Source organism: Bufo gargarizans, chromosome 2 (assembly GCF_014858855.1).
Source record: "Bufo gargarizans isolate SCDJY-AF-19 chromosome 2, ASM1485885v1, whole genome shotgun sequence".
Lineage (NCBI taxonomy): Eukaryota > Metazoa > Chordata > Amphibia > Anura > Bufonidae > Bufo > Bufo gargarizans.
Window position 1 is genome coordinate 353,057,694 of NC_058081.1, and position 25,675 is coordinate 353,083,368.

A 25,675-nucleotide genomic window follows, 5' to 3' on the forward strand; every position below is an offset into this window, starting at 1 on the left:
TATTATTATTATTATTATTTTTTTTTGGTGTGATTGGTCCTCAATACCTTTAAGGCAGCACTGGGCGGAAGGGCAGGGGCACCCCCAGTAATGCACCCTCCATACCTCGACAGTTCCCCGTGGAGAGAGAAAAAGGAAAAAAAAAAAAAACCCTCCCTCCCACCCTCCCAAAGCTCCCATTCCCCTCATGACCTGCGAGTCGCAGATTGTGACTCATAGGTCTCTAACTGTAGACTATCCTCCCCCTTCCCCTCCATCGTCGACCCCCCTGGCTCCGCCTGGCAGCGCCACGGGCAAATTACTAAATGCCCCTAGAGTCCAACCAATCAGCCGCATCCTTTGGATTAGAGAAAAATTGGACAGTTTCTTTATATATAACCCGTAATTTCGCAGGGTACATCATGGAGTATTTTAGTTGTGCTTGTATCAGTCTCTTTTTTACGTCCTTATATTCTCTCCTTTTATCTTGCGTAACTTTAGAAAAGTCCGGTATATCTCAATATTAACGTCATTGTATTTCACAGTTTGTATCTCTCTTTTCCATCTAAGAATATAGTCCCGATCTCTTGAGGAAGTCATTTTAATTAACATTGGCCTTGGTGCTGACCCCGGTGGAGGTTTTCTTGTTGGAATACGGTGCGCTCTCTCCACTATAGGTGTTGTAACTGCCTCTGCAATTTTAACGTTGTTTGTCAGCCATTTTTGGATAAAGCCTATGGGGTCGTCTTTTTCTGCTCCTTCCGGGAAGCCCACTAATTTGAGATTATCTCTCCGGGATCTGTCTTCCAGGTCTGCCATTTTTTCATTTAGTGCTTTATTATCACTTTCTACTGTTTCTAACCTTTTTTTCATCTGCCTAGATTCTTTTTGCAGTTCTGTGATTAGCGTTTCATACTCTTTGACACGTTGCCTCATTTTGTTTAGTTCGTCTCGAATTAATGATATATCAGTCTGCACTGCTGCTACTGTGGTTGTCAGTGTACTTAGTGATTGATTGGTTGTTCCGACTGCCTCCAGTATACCCGCTAATTTACGATCGATATTGCTCATCTGATTATCTGCTTCCGATGACGGGTTCTCTCTTGCCCTATTTACAAGGTTTTCATTTTCTTCACAATCCTCCATTTGTGATATTGGTTTCTGATTACTCCTTGTTTTAGCCGATGGAGGTGGAGATTTAAGATATTTATCTAACTGTGTCCTTGCAGTGCCCCCTTTAGGTGAGGATGTACCAATGGACTTTCTGTTAGGTAATTTAGGGGCCATTTTTTTATTTTATTTTTTATTTTCTCCCCCCTTTTCCTTTTCCTCTTTTTTTTCTCTCTCTTCCCCCCCCCCCCCCCCTCCTGTCCCTTTCTTACTTTGTCTCTCCTCTTTTTCTTCCTCGTATGGAACTGATTTGGAAGGTAATACTATTATTGAAATCTGTGTGTTTCTAAATTAAATATCATAAATTTCCTGTAACACAGAATAACAGCCAAAGAGTCTTACGTATCCTCGCTCTTCTTCTTCCTTCTTAAGTCCTGAATTTCCTGAATTTGGAGGAGGCTCGTAGTAGGGGTCTCTTGATGTTCTCAGCACGATCCAAAAGGACACAGAAACAAAGTTTAGCATTTAAGCAAAATCACAATGTCCAAACAGAGGCAGTGCCAATTCTGGCTAACACTGCTGAAGCAGTATCCAAGGCTATGCCCGCAGCTGCACAAAGCCCACAGCTATCCAGACAACTCCACGTATTAATCAAATAGAGCCGCAGGCGGATGGGGAGGCATAGGGTGAGACATAGGTGAAAACATAAGGTGGAAACGGTGATAGAGGCCAGATGCCACTTCCCTGATCCAACGACCCCCCTCCCTACTTCAGAGCAACAGCTTCAGCATGACCCCGTCAGCCAGGCGAAAAAGGTGAACTGAGGGGGAGCACAGAGTCCACTCACCATGCGGTTCCAGAGTTAAAATGAGGGGCGGATGGAGCTCCAGCATGAACAGCCTGGAGCAGGCATAGATGGGCCCCGGACAGCCAGCTTCAAACTTCAGGCAGAGCGGCACTTGATGACGGAGGGCTGATCCACAGAGCCCAGCAGCAGAGGCATCAGCATCTAGGTCAGCGTCTCGGGAGGAGACCAGAGTAACAGAGGGCTGATCCTGTTCCCAAGAGGCCGGCGTACCTTCAAACAGTGAGTATGGCAGTATCGGAGCGGCGTCTCAGGGAGCCCAAAGCGGCATTACCCGTGCCGCGTCCAGGGCTAGTGCCGGGGCCGGCGATGGGGGGCGGGGAGGACCGCTGCACGCACACTTCCTACGTCATGCCGCCAGCCCTGTCTCCCTTCCTCTACAAGCTGGACAGGTGGACATCCTTGCTTCTGTCCAGGCCCTGCTCCGGACTGTCCGGTCTAAACTGGGCGTCTGGCCACGCTAGTGTCAATACCTTATATTCGTGTTTTAATTGTCCATCATAATAAAGTATCTTAATTTTGTGGACAACCCAATGGAATGGAACTAAAATGTCTCCTTCAAATATGACAGATCAGGAATTGATGGGACAGTCAGTGATTTTGTATCTATGAAATACCAGCATTTTCCAGACAGCATCTGACAAAGAACTGCAGGAAAGGAATAAAAGGGGTAGAAAGCATGTAATGCTTTATTATAACAGCAGCTGGAGCAAGAAAATGTCACTTTTTATATACAGCGTGGGAGGCATCACAAAAAAGGAATTTAAAATGAATTCACGAAAAATGATATTCTAACTCATTTGCCATAGTTTTCCTTTCTTTGTAGAAAAAGTGCAACATAAATATTTTTCATATTGGTGACATACTAAGATACTGAAATAGAGAACTGATAATTATACAAATGCTTCATAGGCAGATATATAATAATGACAGCTCAGGATTTCTCTCCCTGTAAACTGTCGATTGTAAACAACTAGAATGTAACAGTAACACAAATGTATACCATAGGTACACTGAGGCATTTTACACTAAGGTTTATTTAATGACAGCACATTTTAAATATAAATGTCTTTAATGTGCAAGGTGAATAACCAAATATTAGTTATTTTAATTGTATCCACTAAACACCCACCAAAAGTCGATCACATGATGAAAAGACGTGATATGCCCTCCATAATACAGGAATCACAGCAGGGGCGTATCTAAAGGCTTATGGTCCCTGATGCAAGAGTTCAGCTTGCCCTCTCCCCTTCCCTCAGTGGTTTGTGGCAAGGGGCAGAGGTGCACCTAGCCATTCTGCTGCAAAAATTTACCTAACCCCTTCCCTCAAGCCAGAAATGTAACTTGAAAATTCTGGTCCCCAGTGCAAAATCTATGAGTCCCCCCAGCATGCCCTTTCTATAATACTGGTGTCTTCTTATATGGCAAAAGGGTCTTTGGGCCCCCTCAGGCTCCTGGGATCGGTAGCGACTGCTACCTCTTGTGCATTTTCATACGTATACAATATTATCTAATGACATTATGATCAAGATGTATGCTCATCTCATTGCCTTTAAGAATAAAATCAGCCTGAACCAAAGTTCTATTATGTGGTTGAGGAAGCCAAGATGAGTTCATGGCATGAGTTCATGGCAAGTTCAGTTTATAAAAAAAAATAATTGTGAATATAAACGGACATTGTGTTTAAAAGTTATTGCTAAAGATATGGGACCATCTGTAAGGAGTAAGTCAACTCCCTAAAACTTGATAAGGTTACTTGATAAGGTTTACAACATATGTTAATAAATAATTCATATAATGTATTATCTATGTGTAACAATGTATATATATATATATATATATATATATATATATGTTATACCATGTATTTATCATTTAGAAGGTATTGTAGAAGGTATAGAAACAAGTAAGTTTACGTTAATTGGATTTTCTGAGAAGAGAAAATGTTATTTCAAAACAATAGTTATTCATGGATGTAGATAAGTGAAATGTACAAGTTCCGATGCCAAGCATCAAAGCCGCTATATAACATTTTCATCAAGTCAACTCCAACAAGTCCAGGATATAGGTAATTAAAAGTGTCAGGGAAAGACCTTCCTCAATGATTTATATAGAAAGGTCAACAAGGTCCTGAAAACATATTATTCGATATTTAATTTTTATGCTTAAAAGTTGTGATGTTAATTTACAATACCGCAGTGCCATCTGGAGGTAGATGGACAATATTATATTATTTCATTGTTTGTTCTTTACCATATTAGGAGGTGATATGACATCATGGTATTATTAGCATGCAAGTACACCCACCTTACCTGATTGGGAATCCCTAATCTAAAGGGGATGATTCTTAGATAAGGGGGGGGGGGAATAATTACTTGTGTGCGGGGTAGCAAGAGAAGAACTAGAGAGAGAGGGAAAAAAGATCCATATATCCATTGATTCATTCAAAAAGAAAAACTTTATCAGAAGAAACTTGGATTATTCTTTTTGGATTACTAGGAAAGTTCTTCAGAACTGGTCCCATCTGAACTGTGTCTACCTTTGACCCGGTAATGTATATTTTGTTTACTACTCATGATATTAATAAGATATTTCTTTCGGTATATAGCCAAGAGCTCCCATACTGTGGGAATATATAGTCTTAGGTGCCTCCATAATGCTGATTATTCTCTTAGCAAAGATGCATATTGTTAATGGAAGATCTGACATTATTTGAAAAGAGGACTAAACCCTTGGAAAGTTATTTTCCTTAGTCTGATTGCCGAGCTGAATATTTTATCATATTAATATCATATATTTTTGATTGGTCATAGGAAAACAGAGTCAAGGGATAACAGTTATTTTCCTGTAAATCCGTGTTTTATTGTTATAGCCTGTTTGATAACAGAAGATCCTAAGTTTCTCTTGGTATATGAGTCCGTTTGTTAAAAGTATGACACTGGTTGACATAAATCACCAAGTTATACTGTGCTGATCAGATAGGGGTGTGTCAACACCACCGTGTGGTACATTTTGGGTGTTACTTTGTAACTTCATAATTTATTTTGCAGTTGTATTGTTTTTATATTCTTGGTTTTTATAATAAACGATTATATATTTTTGCACATACAACTGACCCTTTGTTTCACTGCTTGCACAAATCAAATTAAGATACTTGATAAAAGAACTTAGAGGCGTTTTTTATGTCCGCCTGGAGGATAATATAATTTTTATATATTTTTTTTATCCTCTCTTTTATATGAAGATTCTTTCATATAGAAGATATATGACACTCTGCACCCCCTACAGATCTTTTTTAGGGCTGCTGACAATTGGGGCAGTATAATATGACTCCACAGAATCAGAAAATATACCTTGGGGTTGGGGCATGTATAGTGGTTATATAGACCACCACAATATATATAACACACAGTTATATACAACACCACAATAAGTACAGCTCTGGACACTGTTGCCCCCCTCACACACAACAAAATCCGGAAAATCAACAGACAACCCTGGCACACCAACCTGACCAAAAAACTCAGACAAGCTTCCAGGGCTGCTGAGCGGCGATGGAAGAAATCCCATTCTAAAGATTATTTCACCGCATACAAGCAATCCCTTCTCATAATCAAATCCTCACTCGCTGATGCAAAACAGGCCTACTTCTCATCTCTCATATCTTCCCTGTCACACAGCCCTAAACAACTTTTTAGCACTTTTAACTCCCTTCTCCGTCCCCCAGCACCCCCACCCCACCCTACCCTCTCCTCTCTTCTCAGCTGAGGACTTTGCCAAATATTTCAAACAAAAGATAGTCCACATCAGAGAAAGCTTTACTACATAGTCCCCACAGACCCTCTACACAACTGCTCAGTCCTCTTCTCCCAAAACCTGCTTCTCCACCATTACAGAAAAAAAAAACTCTCCACTCTACTCTCCAAATCTCATCTGACCACCTGTGCACTTGACCCAATCCCATCCCACCTCATCCCTAACCTCACCACAGTGTTTATCCCATCCCTAACTCATCTCTTCAACCTATCACTAAACTTTGGTGTCTTCCCCTCTGCTTTTAAACATGCTACCATTACACCCATCCTCAAAAAGCCTTCACTTGACCCATCTTCCTTGTCCAGTTATCGCCCCATATCACTTCTTCCGTATGCCTCAAAGCTACTTGAACAACATGTCCATTCAGAACTGTCCTCCCACCTTTCCTCCTACTCCCTCTTTGACCGCCTACAATCTGGCTTCCGACCCCACCACTCGACCAAGACTGCCCTTACCAAAGTCACCAATGACCTACTGACAGCCAAAACGAAGAAACAATACTCTGTCCTCCTTCTCCTTGACCTGTCCTCTGCCTTCGACACTGTTGACCACTCCCTTCTGTTGCAAACTCTCTCATCTCTTGGCATCACTGACCTGGCCCTCTCCTGGATCACATCATACCTCACAGACCGGATGTTTAGTGTCTCCCACTCCCGCACCACCTCCTCGTCTCATTCCCTCTCTGTTGGTGTCCCGCAAGGCTCTGTCCTAGGACCCCTGCTCTTCTCTATCTACACTTTTGGCCTGGGACAGCTCATAGAGTCCCATGGCTTTCAGTATCACTCCTACGCTGACGACACACAAATCTACCTCTCTGGTCCAGACATCACCACCTTACTATCAAGAATCCCACAATGTCTATCTTCTATATCATCCTTCTTAACATGGATAAGACAGAATTCATAATCTTTCCCCCATCTTGTTGAACCCCCCCAACAGACCTATCTATCATGATCAATGGATGCACACTCTCCCCAGTCAACAAAGCCCGCTGCCTTGGAGTGACCCGTGATTCTGCCCTTTCCATTCCGACCACACATCCAAGTCCTTTCCACCACCTGCCGCCTCCAACTCAAAAACATCTCCTGCATCTGTGCTTTCCTTAACTTTGAATCTGCGAAAATGCTTGTACATGCCCTCATTATCTCCCGCCTAGACTACTGCAACATTCTCCTCTGTGGCCTTCCATCTAGCACTCTCGCACCCCTCCAATCTATCCTCAACTCTGCTTCCCGACTAATCCACCTCTCACCCTATTACTCCTCTGCCTCTCCCCTCTGCCAATCCCTTCACTGGCTCCCCATTGCCCAACGAATTCACTTCAAAGTACTAACAAATACATACAAGGCCGTCCATAACCTGTCCCCTCCCTACATCTCCGATCTACTTTCCTTATACACCCCCACACGCACTCTCCGATCCTCACAAGACCTCCTTCTCTCCTCTTCCCACAATCGACTCCAAGATTTCTCCCGTGCATCCTCCATACTCTGGAACTCGCTATCCCAACATATCAGACTCTCACCTAGAGTGGAATCCTTCAAAAGAAACCTGAAAACCCATCTCTTCAGACAAGCCTACAACCAGTGACCCTGCTGCCTCTATACCACCATGACCAACTTAACCCGCACCTACTGTGTCCTTCTCCCATACCATGTAGATTGTAAGCCCTTACGGGCAGGGCCGTCTCTCCTTCTGTACCAGTTTGTAACTCATCTTGTTTATGATTAGTGCAATTGTCTGTATTATGTATGTGCACCCCTTATCATATGTACAGCACTATGGAATGAATGGCGCTTTAATAATAAATAATAATATAGACTTACTATAGTAGAATAACCCTACAGGGGCATCATTAAAATTCTCGTTTTAACGTCTTCCCAACATTTGCCATCTATAGACCTTTCTTTTGCAATCTGCTTACAGGAGCTGAGCCCATGCCATTTATTTACTTATATAGTGCTGACATTCTGCAGCACTTTACAGACATTATCATTGCTTGCTGTCTCCAATCGGGCTCACAATCTAAGCTCCCTATCAGTATGTCTATGGAGTGTGGGAGGAAACCGGAGCACCCGAAGGAAACCCACACAAACACGGGGAGAATTTACAAGCTCCATGCATAGAAACATAGAATGTGTCGGCAGATAAGAACCATTTGGCCCATCTAGTCTGCCCAATATATACTGAATACTATGAATAGCCCCTGGCCCTATCTTACATGAAGGATGGCTTTATGCCTATCCTGTGCATGCTTAAACTCCTTCACTGTATTTGCAGCCACCACTTCTGCAAGAAGGCTATTCCATGCATCCACTACTCTCTCAGTAAAGTAATACTTCCTTATATTACTTTTAAACCTTTGCCCATCTAATTTGAAACTATGTGCTAAAACAGTACTATTTCCACACAAAAATGAAAAAGCAAGAGGATACATTCAGAGTACAGAAATAAAGGCTAAGGCCTCTTGCACACAACCGTATGTATTTTGCGGTCCGCAAAAAATACGGATGACATCCGTGTGCACTCCGTATTTTGCGGAACGGAACAGCTGGCCCCTAATAGAACAGTACCATCCTTATCCGTAATGCGGACAATAATAGGACATGTTCTAATTTTTTGCGGAACGGAAATACGGAGTATGCACACGGAGTACCTTCAGATTTTTTTTGCGGACTTGAAATGAATGGTTCTGTATAGAAAAAGCGGAACGGACACAGAATGAAAATACGTTTGTGTGCGAGAGGCCTAACTGGTAACAAGTTAAAGCAGATCTCTGCAGTTGACCATCGTAATAAAATTTTTGCTGGCAAACTCCACAGATTTTTCAAAAATCTCTCAAAAATCTAATACCTATAGGAGCAACCATAGACTTCTTACAAATATATAATTTCCTTCTAAAAGAAGTGTAAGAGGTTCTTGGAGACAATGCCACTTCCTTCTCCAGTATGATCATGTGATCCCTGGGGGCCGGGTATATGCATGAGCAATTGGGTTTAGCAGACCTACATTAGCTCTGCAGTGCAATGCTTCTGGAGGTTGTAGTACCCCTGATCCTGGGACTTATGTCAACCCCAGTTACAGGAAAAACCAGCAATAAGAAAAAAAAAACTCAGCTTCTAGCCCCCAGTGATTGTAAAGTATATATCCCCTATATTAAAATAAATGTTGTGAGAAGGGAATATAAATTTAAAAAAGTATTTTAGTTTATTTATTTCCGATGTACAAAAAAACAAAACTTCTAAAATAAAGGTTATATAAAGATAAAGCCCGATGTATCACCGAAAAATTATTTAGATATCCGAATGGCGCGGTTTTGAATTGGTTAAAGAAACATTCCAACACTGTCTCTTATCACCTTAAGGACCCTGCCAATTTTCACCTTAAGGACCAGGCCAGTTTTTTGGAACTTGACATGTGTCACTTTATGTGGTGATAACTAGTGTTGAGCGTGAATATTCAATTTACGAATATTTAGCGCGAATATAGCAACTTTGAGAATTGACGAATATTTCGAATATAGTGCTATATATTTGTTTTTTTTTAGAATATTTGCATTTTTTTTCTATCTGAAGTAATTATTCCTCCCTGATTAAATTGCTTGACAAGCAACTTAAGCAGGGAGGAAACATAATTCAGATGGAAAAAAATGACAAATATTCTAAAAAACAAATATATAGCACTATATTCCATAGTGCTATATATTCCTTTGTGACCCACGCCTGCATTGATCGCGTAAAATTCGCATATTACGCAATCATTACATTGCCGATTTTCCGAGTTTAAAAAAATTACAAATATTCTAAAAACTAATATATAGCACTATATTCGATATAGTGCTATATATTTGTTTTTTAGAATATTAGTTTTTTTTTTCCCATCTGAAGTCATTGCCGATTTTTCGAGTAAAAAAAGTTGAATTTAGGGAATATTCGAATTCGCAAATATTCGACGAATATTCTACAAAATATTTGCAAAATATCATGAATTCGAATATGACCCCTGCTGCTCATCACTAGTGATAACTTTGGAATGCTTTTAATTATCCAAGCCATTCTGAGATTGTTTTCTCGCGACACATTGTACTTCATGATAGTGAAAAATTGTGGTCGATATAATACATTTTTCACGTTATTTATAAAATAATCCCAAATTTGCTGAAAATTTAGAAAAATTAGCAATTTTCAAAAATTTTATTTCTCTGCTTTTAAAGCCTCATGCACACGACCGTTACATTTTTTGCGGCCCGAAAACCGCAGATCCGCAAAAAAACTGAAGCCGTCTGTGTGCCTTCCGCAATTTGCGGAACAGAATTGGCGGCCCATTGTAGAAATGCCTATTCTTGTCTGCAAAACAGACAAGAAAAGGACATGCTATTTTTATTTATTTTTGCGGGGCCACGGAACGGTGCAAGTTGTTTTCCGTGGTCTTCCGGGTCTTTTGGTATTGCTGAGCTCACCGGTGCATTCCTTATTTTTAAGAATGTTCCAAACAGTTGTGTTGGCCACTCCTAATGGCCATTTTTTTAAACGGCCAGTAAATAAAGGATGTCCAAAAATACAACAAGCCCTATTTTTGTCTGTTTTGACAGCCAGATGGACCCCATTGAAATCAATAGGTCCCTTTATAATGGCAGTTAAAAACAGGTACTATAAAAAAGAAAATGCTTGCTCTTGCCCTGCACTGGAGGCAGCAGGACCTGACAATACCAGTGTCATGATATGAGATGATCACGTTGGGAGCATCAGATCCTGCTGTCTCCATTGTGAAGTAAGTGTTCCAGTTTGTGCCTTTGAAGCAGCATTTTTATTTTTGTCGGCACTACCTGGGGTGGTGGTGGTGTGGGCACTACCTGGGGTGGTGGTGGTGGGCACGGGGGAGGCATTATATCTATGGATAGATATATATATATATATATATATATATATATATGAAGGACCTTTTTATGTATGTATGAATGTATGTATGTTCCGTGATCACTCAAAAACACAACCATCCCTTGCTACCTGGAAAGAAATCTTGTGGGGGTCACAGCTCTCTAGCACGTACCGTTTTTGAGATATTCCCAAAATTTGCAAATATAGCACATCACATGACCTACATTACCCAATAGAAGCCTGCAGGACTTTCTCTTCATATCCCAACTGCCATACACATGGTCACATGTCCCTTATCAGCCAATAGAAGCTCGCAGGTCCTTAGTCTCCACATACACACAGTTTTACACCAGGTTTTCATAACAACCCAGCCATTTTTCTTCACAGCTGCAGGTCAGCTTTAAAGGGTCAGGGCACTGTGGGTGACACTGTTAAGAGAGTGGAGTGCTGTGGAGGTGACAGTTACGTGGGCAGGTACCCTCAAATGACGGACTTGAAAACTCTGCCCCCAGGACCCACTAAGCCACGCCATAATCCGGTTAGATCACACCACCTCCAACTCCGAAGCCAACGGGGATTAAAAAAATGAAGGTAAAAATTAACTTCTGTCAGCTGCAGGGGTGGGAGGGACGGTGACTTTCTCCCTGCAGCTCACACTCAGACAGCATAGTGCTGCTGTCTGAGAGTGAGCTGTTCAAAAGGACATCCCTGCCTGAGATATTCCCAAAAAATGCATTAGCCAAAAGAAGCCTGTCACAAGACCCTTATCAGCCAATAGAAGCTCGCAGGCCCTTAGTCTCCACATAAACACAGTTTTACACCAGGATAACAACCCATTTTTCTTTACTGCTGTAGGTCAGCTTTAAAGGGGCAGGGCACTGTAGATGTTATAGTGGATACTGTCAATAACTTTTAATGACATAAACAAACATTAAATCAAATAGATGAAATATGTGCGAAGCTGGGTCCTTCTGCTAGTGTATGATACAGTTAGTTCATATCTGATTGAGGGTCTATTCATATCATTATGTGAGTACACTGCAATAGCCCCCCTGATCAGATATGAACTCACTGTATCATAAATTAATATGATATAGTCAGTTCGGGTCAGGGGAGCCGTGGTCGGCCTGGGAGATACGGGCAACTTACTGTTAGAGAAATTGCTGAAACACTTGAAATAAATGTTGTAAGTATAGAAACAATACTTAAAGATCATCTTAATTTAAACAAATTTCTAGATATTGACGCTGTGCAGGAATGGGTCAACATGCGGTCAAATGACTTCTACTCTTCTAGGATAAGGGGATAAAAAATTTAAAAAAAAGCTACCTGGGCTCTGGAACATGTGTACTGCAGTGGCAGAAGACTACATAGAAAAATAACCTTGTAACATTGCATTCAATAAAGTTGTCTTGTTGTAATAATTAAAGTGTAGCTCATCAATTCCTGATTGAATGCCCTTCATACATGGTATACCAGCTGAGTAGAAATATATAGCAAACTGCAAAAACCTTAAAATAATACCCATTCTAGAAATACAAACATTGCAGGCAATTATATAACTACCAAACTTGAAGGGGTATTCCAGTTTTGACAACTTATCCCCTATTCACAGGATAGAAGATAACTATTAGATCACTCGGGGTCCTACTGCTGATCATCACAAAAACATTGTACCCCAGGGGTCCTCTGAATGGAGCACAGGTCAGGCTTGCACACTACTGCTCCATTCCTCTAGGGAAGTTCCAGAAATGGCTGTACTCAGCTAACTCTGGAACTTCCATATTGATGGACAGAGAGGCAGGTACATGCCTCTCCATTCATTTAGAGGGCCCTTAGAGTTACGGGTCCCTGTTCTCGAGATCAGTAGGACCACACAGATCTAATAGTTATACCCTAACCTGTTCATAGGGAATAACACCCCACGTGAACAACCCTTTAAAAGTAGCTACCCAGGATGCCTTTGTTTCCATTGATTAGTGGGGGTCCTAGGGCTTGTTCTCTAAGCTATGAAGCACTTTTTTAAGAGACTTTGTGAGACCATTTATTATCAATACCTCAAGTTTAATTGATCTGCACACTATACCCTTTTTCAAAATACTTATGACATTTCCAATGACTGCCTCTCATTTCAAGAGAAAAATCTAAGTTTCAAAGATTTATAATTTTGGAAACTACTAAAATGTAAAAGTGAAGAAAGACAATTGTGTGAAATACATTACAAAACTTGTGGGTGATTTCACATTCTTATTATAATAATGTATGCATATCTGAGCTAATGCAATCTGTTCATGTATAAGCAGAACACATCAGACTAGAACTAACCAAAAAGGTACTAAGCATGATTCTCAAAAATGCATGAACTGTATACGCACTTACCTAAGTACATGTGTAGATCCGTTTATAGTTGTGGTAGAACATGGGACAGTTTGCCCCAAAATGGAAGGTCTTCGATACTTCTCATCCCCGCAACACAAAATGATAAGGAAGGCACGCCTGAAAGACTTGTTCAAAAAGGCATACAAGAAAGGGTTCAACCCTGAATTTATGTAGCCTAACCAGAGAAAAGCGGTCCACAGTTGCCCTGGTACTGTGTAGTTTATGAAAGGGTCAACCACATTGGTGATAAAAAATGGGGCCCAACAAAGGCAGAAACAACCCATGATAATGCACAGTGTCTTAGCAGCTTTGGTTTCTGTCTTCATCCTGTGAGTAGTATGTTGATCAGGATGCTGATGTCGATGATCTGCTGGGGCACCAGCCCTCTGTAAAACTCCTATTTGTCTGGCATGTTCTCGGGCTGTGACGTAAATACGATAGTAAGCAAGCACCATCAAGAAAAACGGAATGTAGAAAGCTACCACTGAACATGTTATAGCATACGGCTTGTTGACCATAAAGATGCAGTATGTAGAATTGGAGTCGTTACTGAATTTTCTCTTTTCTATCTGAAAAAAAAAAAGAAAAAACAATGTAAATGTTTATTGGTATAATGAGTAGTAAACTTTACTAAATGAATTTGTTAAATGCTTTATAATAAAAATAAAAAAAAAGAATTCCAGCAGTAATGTAGAAAGTCACAGGAAGTAAGAAATACATACTACATATGTTCCCTTCTTTACACAATCCTTAGACTGTAAGGCAACTGGCTGCAGAACAATATTAGGCCAGAATTGAAAATCCCCACTACTGGCTTAGTCTTATTCTCACTCAGCTGTCTGACAAACAAAAATGTAAGAGATTAAGAGGAGACTGACTTGTGTTCTTCCTAACATTTGTAGAAAACTGACTTAATGTGCAGAAAATACTAAGGCCAAATATATCGACAGTTTGCCTTTACCATTCATGTTTAGCAGTTCTGTACGTATGAAACTGGCCGACCTGTTACATGTGCGCTTGGCAGCTAAAGGCATCTGTGTTGGTCCAATGTTCAAATGTGCTGGCATTGCTGAGAAAAATTATATTTCATTAAATCCAAATGAGCCTCTAGGAGCAACAGAGGGGTTGGCTTTACACCTTGAGGCTCTGTTCTCTCTGCAACTGCCGCATTCACTCCACTTTGATTTTCAGAGCTAGGCAGGGTAAACGCCTGGCCCGGTCAATCAAGGGGCAGAGGACGAGTTGATAAAGTCACCCCTAAACAGGGTAATTAGGGTTTGCTCTGTTGCTCCAAATTAGAATGGTATTTCCGGTATATGTGCCTGCACAGAAGAAGTCACACTGACTCAAGTAGGGTCAAAGTAACATCTTTACTTTATTGCGGAACAGCTGACATTATATAGGGCAGTAAATGTAGAAGAGGAAGAAGCGGGGGATGTAGGGTGGCATATAACTTTGCTATTGGCCAAAAACTCTGCCTAGATACATGTATGTATTTTCTGCCACATCTGGTTGCAAGAGGAAGTCGTCCCCCCCCCCCCTTCTTTCCAGATGGGTGAAGCCGTTAGTCTTTGTTTCTTTGTTTGCTTGAAGCTGCTTGCTTGAGATGAACAGCAGCTGTAGCCGGATATGGGAGCCATTTTGTCCGTGGAAGCCATCTTGTTCTGTTCTTTGTACGCATAAGCTGAGTAAGGGAAACTGAATGATATTCATTTCTCTATCAGACCCCCCTTGAATCTCATTCTTTCCCTAAAATCCTATCCATCTATTCTATCCCATATGCCCTGCGTTCTCTTCACCAGCTTCCATGACAACCTATCCCTCGCGAATAGCATCCCATGACACTGGATTTGGCATAGGGAAGTTAGATGATCTATCCCTGGCCTTGTGTGTATTGGTATGAAGGGGGCCGTAGACAGTAAAGTATTTTGTTTCTCTTGATCAATATCATCGTACAAGTTTCCTATTATCATTTCAGGAACAGTTACGTCCAAGTCTTTAATTAAAAGCTTCCTAATGCACGGGATGACACAACAGACAATTATAGCAAGCAAGATCAACATTATGATTATCACAATAGCTATTTGTAACAACATTTATTTCCAATTTTTTAATCAGCTCTCTAACTATTCTGTCCAAGTGTTTCCCACTCTGGAGTTCCTTTTGAGTTCTTCAGATAGTGAGGTGAGACCTTTTAGTGCATTCATCACCTGACCATTTGGTCCTAAGTTGTCAGGAATGACTGTACAGCAGGATTCCCCTATCATTCTACAAACCCCTCCTTTCTCAGCTAGGAGCATATCGAGAGCCATTCTAATTTGAAACGCCCTGGTACTGGTGGGGCCCAATTGTTCTATTATTCCTTTAAGTGCATCTCTTGTATAGTTAACAAACAGTTATTGATTATAGTAGAGGTAATTTATCCAGTCGGTGTTCTTATTTACGGACACTATGGGAATTATGCTCTCAAAGCCAGCAGCAATCGAATCTCTGGCCTTATATTCATGAGGGACCCCCTTGGGACTCCTATGGCATCTATGTACACAGGAGCGTTTATACTTCCTTGTGGGGCCTCTTCTCTCTTGACCCTTCTCATGCTCCCAGGGACCGCTAAAATGGTTGAAGGTTTCCTAATATTCTCTATGGCCTTTCCCCAATCAGGTATATAATAAATGTGGAAATGCATGAGGATTATTGCCAGGGAACATTGGCCAGACCAGTCTACCTCTAGTTTTGGCCTCAGTTTCATATTAGCACATAGCCAGACAATGTCTCTCAGAGCTTGGGCCTGGTTAATTAAGTACCCCTAATATTCCTGACCTGTGGTATTCACAGTGGTCGAACAATAACCGTCAGGGAAAATCCCTATCTGCTTCATCCCTTCTTCATGCTTTTTCTCGAAGCAAGTAAAATTTCCCTTGTATATGGTCACACCAGTTCTGAGGCTATTAGGCAAAAGAGGGTACTTGCATTTCACATCTCACACTGCGTCTAATCTGAAGTGGAGTTTGCATAAAGACTGAGGAAACAGTTATAGTTAAGGCAGGGAGGTTAAAGGGGCACTGTCCCCGGGTGTGGTTGAGCCGATGCACAGGTAATGCATCCACTTCTATTTGCCTGGGCTGTTGTATATCTCACCCAATCTAGCCACACATTGCGGTCAGTGAACCCAGTTTCTGTGGCTAAAGTTTCCTCAACAGTGTATGGGGCTTGGGCTTCACTATTTCTTGGAGCGGGCAGAAATAGATTGTGTGCAGGAGTCATGGCTGACTCGATTGGTCTGTCAAATATGTCCGTTAAATTAAATTGCCCCCATGGTGCATACAAATTTGCTGGGTGTCCTCTCAGGACATAGACTCCCATTCATAGATTGCCATACATAGATTCTGTATTATAAGTGTGAGAGGATAATATCCCTTCGGGCCCTTGCACGTGTTGACGTTTGGATATCCAATGCATGTGTTGGTAAGGAATATCTTGTCAATATTTCTATTACTCAGATGCATTCTTTTCAACAGTCCCTGACTGTCTTTACTGTTAAGCCTTTTGTCTGGTCTGTATACCCAATCATTACCAGAATTGGTTGACACTTTGGACCAGGAATAACAGTAATCCTCCTGCTTGTCAGTGATATAATGATCATAAGTGCACTTCCCCAAACTCAAAAAATGCAAGAGAATTAAAAAGAATATCACTTCTCTTGGAGGGAATCAGGATCTCGTATTTTCTTGCAATGCGAAGTGTGGATCCATGTCTTCTTCCCTTCCAACTTGATAGACGTGGCTGTGGTAAGTAGGACTTGGTAAGGCCCCTCAAATCTTGGTTCCAGCATTTTTCTAAAGTGTTTTTTCACAAGGACCCAATCTCCTGGCTGGAGTGAGTGACTTTCAGGAATCTGGTTGGGATCTGGAAGGGAAGAAAACACTCGAAAATGTAGATCATTCAAGTGTTTACATAAAGCAGTCACATAATCTATCATGCAGTCATGTTGCAGTGCATGTTCCTGGGGAAAATATTGTCCTAACTTGGGTGCACTGCCAAACAATATCTCAAAGGGAGACAGTTTCTCTTTTCCCCTAGAAAGGGCAATGGGAAGAGTTTCAGGCCAGGGTCTTCTAGTTTCCTGTGCCATCTTCAACATCTTCAGCTTGAGAGTGCCATTCATTCTTTCAACTTTTCCGCTGCTTTGTGGTCTGTAGGGGTTGTGAAAAGCCAAGTGGGTCCCTAGTGCCTTCCATATTTCTTGTGCTATATCAGCTGTGAACGCAGCTCCTTGATCACTTTCTATCACCTCAGGTACCCCAAATTTGCAGACCACTTTGTTCAATAACTTTTACAGTTTTTTTTGCTGTCTGATTCACAGGGTAGGCTTCAGGCTATCCAGAGAACATGTCTATGACCACTAATGCATATTGAAATCCCTGTGCAGGGGGCATTTGTATGTGGTCAATCTGAATCCTTTGGAAAGGATACAAGGGTTCTTCATGGGGACCTTTTCTAGTTTTCCTGGGTTACACTTGGCGCACACCATGCAGCTGTTAACATATCGGGTGGTGAACGTGGAGATGGCTGGGGCCAAGAAGATGGAGGATATGAAGTTATTCATGGCTTTTTTCCAGAGATGAGTGGGGCCATGTGCCCAAGTCATAGGGTAAAGACTTCGAGGTAGGCATATTAGATGCCCAAGCTTCCACATGTAATCATCATCTGAGTCTTCGACCGCTCCCTTCAGCCACTTCTTCATCAGATGCTTAATTCTGTCTATCAGGAACGATTTGTCCCCGTAGAGTTCTTTTGGAATTCCTTCAGAAGTTTTTTCCACCTTTCCTGGGGCATTGACCGTTTCTTCGGTAGGGTGGGATCCATGTGGTATACCTGTTGTGTCTTCTTCCACTCTTGGGGGTGCTGATGTCATGATCGCCGTCTCCTTTCTTTCTCTCATTGTTGCTTCCTTTTGGCTGCCTTATCCGCTTTAGCATTCCCTTGGGTCTCTGGAGTGTCCATTTTGGGATGCGCCTTAACTTTTAGTATTGCAGTTGGAAGGGCAAGAGCTTCTATTACCTATTAGTCTTTGTATGGCTTCGGCATTTTTTATTGGAGTTCCATTTGCTGTAATGAAGTTTCTACTTTTCCATATGGGTCCAAAATCATGGGCAACTCCAAAAGCATACCGGGAATCTGTGTAGATGTTGGCCATCTTCCCCTCTGCAATCTTACATGCCTCAGTTAGTGCAATGAGTTCAGCATCGTGTGCTTTGTCAGGTGGGAGTGTTTGGGCCTGTAGCACAGCACTAGGAGAGGTTACAGCATAGCCAGTGTGGTATCTGCCTTGTTCATCAGCATACCTAGACCTATCAACAAAGAGAGTAACATCTGGGGAGGCTAGTGGCATTTCCTCAATGTTTGGTAGGGGCTCAGTTTCCTGCTTAATGAGTTCCAAACAGTCGTGTGTGTCCCCAGAGTAAAATTCATCGTCAGAGTAGACTTCATCGGTGAACCCCTGTGTGTCTATCCCCCCATGAGGGAAAGGAAGGAGGGAGGCGGGGTTCAACATATGACATCTAGAGATTGTTACAGAATCAGGTAGAAGTAGTGAACACTGCATTCTAAAGGTGTCAGGCAGAGAGGTGTTTTGGCTGTGTTTGTTGTAGAATGGCTGAAATATAATACGGGGCCAGGATTTGTAGGGGGTGTCCTAGCACCAAATCAGAGGTTGTCTCCAGCAGGAGATGACAAGCATGGATGGCCCGCATACAGGAAGTAGTGGCTCTTGCTACCGCATCCAACCGGGGGGAGTAATACCCTAATGGGTGATTTTGGCCTCTATGTTGTTGTGTGAGTACTCCTGTCACGTGGACTTGTCTTTCCATGACGTATAATCGAAAGGGGATGTCATAATTGGGTAGGCCCAATGCAGGAGAGGAGGCTGCTGCAAGTTGAAGCTGTTTGAAACATCCCTGTGCCTCTTCTGAGAGGTAGAACGGTGAGTGTGAGATGCAGTCATACAGAGGTTTCATTAATATTGAGGCATCCAGTATCCATGGTCTACAGTAGGAGATAAGTCCCAGAAAAGCCTGAAGTTGTTTAGGGGTTGTAGGCTGAGGGATGTCCAAAATAGCCCTTTTCTTTTCTTAAGTCAGGTCTTTTGCCCCCTGGCTGAGGCAGTGCAGTTTCTAGGTAAAATTTCTCTCAGGGCGAGTGTCAAAAAAACATTATTATACAGGGCATGGGCAGGGTAATATAACTCAGCTCAGGAATAGGCCTATCAGACATTATAGTTATAATGACACCCACAGCAGCCTCCATTCTAAATAATGTCCATAGTGATCCTTATTAAACTTAATGTCCCCCACAGTGACAGTGGCCCCCATTTGTATGTCTCCTACAGTGGCCCCCGCCCCCCAATGTAGTTAATTCCCACCCCCCCCCCCCCAACCACATTGCACCCGAGTCGACCCACTGTCCCGGATCTTCACAGCAGGCTTCTTTTCAGCAATCAGCACTGCTCAGGGGCTCAGGGCGGGCGGTAACAGGCAGGCAGTGCGGCTCTCACTCACTCACTGTACGTCACGCGTCTGCACCGCCTAGTGGGAGGAGCAGGTTCGTGGCGTCAGTAAGTGCCGCCCGCACCGCACGTACCGGAGCTGAGTGACTGGACTCGGTACGTACGGACAGAGGACTCGGGTGCAGGTCGCAGGGCAGGCGAGATCTCAGAGGGAGGGAGCCAGGGGGGCACACAGCACGAGAGTAATAACAGGCAGAGAAACGACAAGAGGGCGCCCCTGCCGGCGCCCCCCTTCTGACAGAGCCCATGGCGGCTGCCCGCCCATAGAAACGGCCCTGGGCTGAGGCAATGTCCGAGAAAAACAACTTTGTTTTTGCACCACTGGACTTTGTCCAGGCTAACTTTGCACCCTTGTGCAAGGAAGAGAAATATAGACAATGAAGCTTCAGAGCAAAGGTGAGGGGTACAATTAAACCTACAAACACCTCTCTGTCCAAACTAGACAGCAACACATACCACCTGTATAGTATCTAATCTATAAACGAAAAAGCAAGTGGACATAATATACCAAAATATCACTTTATTCTCAAATATAAAGTTGGGAAAAGACAGGATGGTAGACAGTATACAGAGAAACATAGGGCAATATACACAATTGCGTAACCGTGTATGTCCACACGAGGATAAGCATGGATGGCCTACAGGTAAAAATAATTATGGTGCATGGACAACCAATTCTGCGTAGCAAATGGTGGAATAAACCCCAAAAAAGGGGGAATATGTTATAAAGCAGAATTAATGAATCACTGATTGCCAATGAACCTCACCTCAAGAAAACATAGACATCCAAGACCAAGACATATATAATAAGATGTCACAAGTAAAATCGGTCATTGGATATCAAGATATAATGATGCCCCACCAGATGGTATCCTGGGCCTAACAAGGATGTGATATAAGACCATGTATAGAAATACCATAGTACTATATGTGGAACGTACCTGAAGACATAATAAACACAAATGGGTAAGCCCAAAGCACAAGACCTCGACGTGCGTTTCACATCAGCGGCTGACGAAGCCAGGATACCATCTGGTGGGGCATCATTATATCTTGATATCCAATGACCGATTTTACTTGTGACATCTTATTATATACAGACGTGGACAAAATTGTTGGTACCCTTTGGTCAATGAAAGAAAAAGTCACAATGGTCACAGAAATAACTTTAATCTGACAAAAGTAATAATAAATTAAAATTCTATAAATGTTAACCAATGAAAGTCAGACATTGTTTTTCAACCATGCTTCAACAGAATTATGTAAAAAAATAAACTCATGAAACAGGCATGGACAAAAATGATGGTACCCCTAACTTAATATTTTGTTGCGCAACCTTTTGAGGCAATCACTGCAATCAAACGCTTCCTGTAACTGTCAATGAGACATCTGCACCTCTCAGCAGGTATTTTGGCCCACTCCTCATGAGCAAACTGCTCCAGTTGTGTCCGGTTTGAAGGGTGCCTTTTCCAGACTGCATGTTTCAGCTCCTTCCAAAGATGCTCAATAGGATTGAGGTCAGGGCTCATAGAAGGCCTCTTTAGAATAGTCCAATTTTTTCCTCTTAGCCATTCTTGGGTGTTTTTAGCGGTGTGTTTTGGGTCATTGTCCTGTTGCAAGACCCATGACCTGCGACTGAGACCAAGCTTTCTGACACTGGCTAGTACATTTCTCTCTAGAATTCCTTGATAGTCTTGAGATTTCATTGTACCCTGCACAGATTCAAGACACCCTGTGCCAGACGCAGCAAAGCAGCCCCAGAACATAACAGAGCCTCCTCCATGTTTCACAGTAGGGACAGTGTTCTTTTCTTGATATGCTTCATTTTTTCGTCTGTGAACATACAGCTGATGTGCCTTGGCAAAAACTTCGATTTTTGTCTCATCTGTCCACAGGACATTCTCCCAGAAGCTTTGTGGCTTGTCAACATGTAGTTTGGCATATTCCAGTCTTGCTTTTTTATGATTCGTTTTCAACAATGGTGTCCTCCTTGGTCGTCTCCCATGTAGTCCACTTTGGCTCAAACAACGACGGATGGTGCGATCTGACACTGATGTTCCTTGAGCATGAAGTTCACCTTGAATCTCTTTAGAAGTCTTTCTAGGCTCTTTTGTTACCATTCGGATTATCCGTCTCTTAGATTTGTCATCAATTTTCCTCCTGCGGCCACGTCCAGGGAGGTTGGCTACAGTCCCATGGATCTTAAACTTATGAATAATATGTGCAACTGTACTCACAGGAACATCTAGTTGCTTGGAGATGGTCTTATAGCCTTTACCTTTAACATGCTTGTCTATAATTTTCTTTCTGATCTCTTGAGACAGCTCTTTCCTTTGCTTCCTCTGGTCCATGTCGAGTGTGGTACACACCATATCACCAAACAACACAGTGATTACCTGGAGCCATATATATAGGCCCAATGGCTGATTACAAGGTTGTAGACACCTGTGATGCTAATTAGTGGACACACCTTGAATTAACATGTCCCTTTGGTCACATTATGTTCTGTGTTTTCTAGGGGTACCATCATTTTTGTCCATGCCTGTTTCATGAGTTTATTTTTTTACATAATTCTGTTGAAGCATGGTTGAAAAACAATGTCTGACTTTCATTGGTTAACATTTATAGAATTTTAATTTATTATTACTTTTGTCAGATTAAAGTTATTTCTGTGACCATTGTGACTTTTTCTTTCATTGACCAAAGGGTACCAACAATTTTGTCCACGTCTGTATGTCTTGGATGTCTATGTTTTCTTGATGTGAGGTTCATGGACAATCAGTGATTCATTTATTCTGCTTTATAACATATTCCCCCTTTTTGGTGGTTTATTCCACCATTTGCTACGCAGAATTGGTTGTCCATGCACCATAAATATTTTTACCAGTAGGCCATTCATGCTTATCCTCGTGTGGACATACACGGTTACGCAATTGTGTATATTGCCCTATGTTTCTCTGTATACTGCAGTGCTCCAGACTAAAAAAAATACCTGGTAGCCATTGGCTCCTGAACTGAAAAATTTAGGAGCCAAATCTAATTTTTAGTCGCCAAATCGAAACCGAATCAAAATTTTGGTATCGTGACAACGCTACTCCGATCAGATCGGCATAGGGTTGTTTTGATACCAAAATTTTGATTCGCTTTCGTCACCATAAAGTATTGCGATACTCAATACCGCGCAAAAAAATAAAACACCAAAAAAAACACCAAAAAAAGCCGCGTGCATTTTGCATATTATGAAATGTTCGGCCCATAATAGAGCAGTCCTATCCTATTTTTTGGGGGTGACAAGGTGACTAAAAAATGGCGAATGCTCACCGCATAGGAGATATTTTTTAATAATTTAATAGTTTGGACAGCGCTATGTAATATGTTTATTTATTCTTTATATATTTTATATGTAAAATTGGGAAAGGGGGGATTTAAACTTAATATTTTAGGGTACTTTCACACTAGCAGTTTTCTTTTTCGGCATAGAGTTCCGTCCTAGGGGCTCTATACCGGAAAAGACCTGATCAGGCATATCCCCATGCATTCTGAATGGAGAGTAATCCGTTCAGTTTGCATCAGGACGTCTTCAGTTCAGTCATTTTGACTGATCAGGCAAAAGAGAAAACTGCAGCATGCTACGGTTATATCTCCAGCGAAAAAAACCTGAAGATTTGCCTGAATGCCGGATCCAGCATTTTTTCCCATAGGAATGTATCAGTGCCGGATCTGGCATTCAAAATACCGGAATGCACCCGCACTAAATCCGGACCCATTCACTTTTATGGGGCTGTGCACATGAGCGGTGATTTTCACACATCACTTGTGCATTGCGTGAAAATCGCAGCATGCTCTATATTGTGCGTTTTTCACGCAACGCAGGCCCCATAGAAGTGAATGGGGCTGCGTGAAAATCGCAAGCAAGTGCGGATGCGGTGCGATTTTCACTCATGGTTGCTAGGATGAAAGTCTATTCACTGTATTATTTTCCCTTATAACATGGTTCTAAGGGAAAATAATAGCATTCCTTAATACAGAATGCTTAGTAGAAGGTCAATATAATAAACATTAGTGGCGCAGTGTGCCCCCCCTCAATATAATAAACATTGGTGGTGCAGTGCGCCCCCCCATCACCCCAGTATGATAAACATTGGTGGCGCAGTGCCGCTCCCCCAACACCCCAGTATAATAAACATTGGTGGCGCAGTGTGCGCCCCCAATATAATAAACATTGGTGGCGTAGTGCGCCCCCCCCCCACACCCCAGTTTGATAAACATTGGTGGCGCAGTGACCCCCCCCCCAATATAAGAAACATTGGTGGCGCAGTGCGCACCCCCCCAACACCCCAGTATAATAAACATTGGGGGGCGCAGTGTGCCCCCCTCAATATAATAAACACTGGTGGCGCAGTGTGCACCCCCCCCAACACCCCAGTATAATAAACATTGGTCGTGCAGTGTGCCCCCCCTCAATATAATGAACATTGGTGGCGCAGTGCGCACCCCCCCCCCTCAATATAATAAACATTGATGGTGCAGTGGGCAGTGCCAATGAGGGTTAAAAAAATAAAATAAAAATTAACTCACCTCCTCCAATTGATCGTCTCCTGTTCTTTCTTCATGACCTGTCAAAGGACCTGTGGTGACATCACTGTGCTCATCACATGATACATCACATGATTCATCACCATGGTAATGGACCATGTGATGAGCTCAGTGACATCACCACAGGTCCTGAAGCAAGAACAGGAGACCGGCAGCTACTCGATCAACTGGAGGAGGTGAGTTAATTTTTTTAAATTATTCTTTAACCCTCATTGGCACTTCCCACTGTGCCACCAATGTTTCTTATACTGTGTGTGGGGGGGGGGGCACACTGTGCCACCAATGTTTCTTATACTGGGGTGTTGGGGGGGGGGCACACTGTGCCACCAATGTTTCTTATACTGGGGTGTTGGGGGGGGCACACTGTGCCACCAATGTTTCTGATACTGAGGTGTTGGAGGGGGGGCACACTGTACAGGGAGAGAATCGAATGAGTCACTAACTAAGTTCTTTAGTTCTTTTCACCTGTGACTCATTCGATTCTTTCTCCCTGTACTTGTCAGTGACTCAGAGCTGCTAGTGCTCGCCTTGCTTTGCCTCAGCTCTGATTGGTTGGTGGGCGGGGAGGGGAGGGGCTGGCAGAAGCAGCTTCCACTCTAGGATCAGATTACACTCCTCCCAGCCCCTCCCCTCCCTGCTGCCAGCGTCTCTGCTATTGTGTGCTGTGACCGAGCTGACTGAGACTGAGGAGAACATCGGCGGCGGGGCAGAGAACTATCATCTCCTGTGCCCGCCGCTGTTCTACTGCAGAGCTGCCGCGGCGGGTCTGGTCGCAAATGGCGACAAGACTAAAAAGTCTTGTCGCCATTTGTAAATTCTTAGTCGCATTGGCGACCATTTTGGTCGCCATCTGGAGCCCTGTACTGTCTACCATCCTGTCTTTTTCCCAACTTTATATTTGAGAATAAAGTGATATTTTGGTATATTATCTCCACTTGCTTTTTCGTTCAAAGGTGAGGGGTGTCAGCACAAATTAAGAGGTCATCCACATATTGTAGGCGGACTACAGATTTGTGGCCTTGCCGCCACTCGTCCAGGATGGAAGACATGGCTTTGCTTAACTGGGAGGGGCTGTTTTGGGCTCACTGGGGCATCAAAGTCCAAGTGTACTGAGACCCTGCATGTGTAAAGGAAAATAGATACTGACATTCAGGATGTAGTGGGACAGAGAAGAAAGCATTTGCAGGATCTATGCCTGTGAAACTAGTAGCCTGACAGAAGAGTGTGGGTGTTTGGGACTATTGGGGTTTCCAAAACAATGGCCTCATTAACAGTCCGTAAATTATGTACCATCATGTAGGTGTCGGGCTGACCTTTCTTGTCCTTCTTCTTTACTGGGAAAAGGGGTGTGTTGCAAGGGGCTGGTGGTAGGAACTATGGCCCCCACCTTTAGGAAGACTTGGATCTGTTTAGTTACTGCATCCATTTGAGCCACGGACAGAGGGTATTGTGGTTCTCGTGGGAGAACTGCCACAGGCTTAAGGACTA

General features: G+C 42.6%; 1 protein-coding gene across 1 annotated transcript in view; it reads right to left on the reverse strand.

The window, feature by feature from the left end:
* HTR4 (5-hydroxytryptamine receptor 4) overlaps positions 1-25,675 on the reverse strand; it is a 576,608-nt gene that overhangs the window by 168,431 nt on the left and 382,502 nt on the right. Inside the window, exon 6 of the mRNA XM_044277452.1 lies at positions 13,027-13,595. Within this exon, the coding sequence (XP_044133387.1) occupies positions 13,027-13,595 (569 nt within the window). The remainder of the gene's footprint in view (positions 1-13,026; positions 13,596-25,675) is intronic.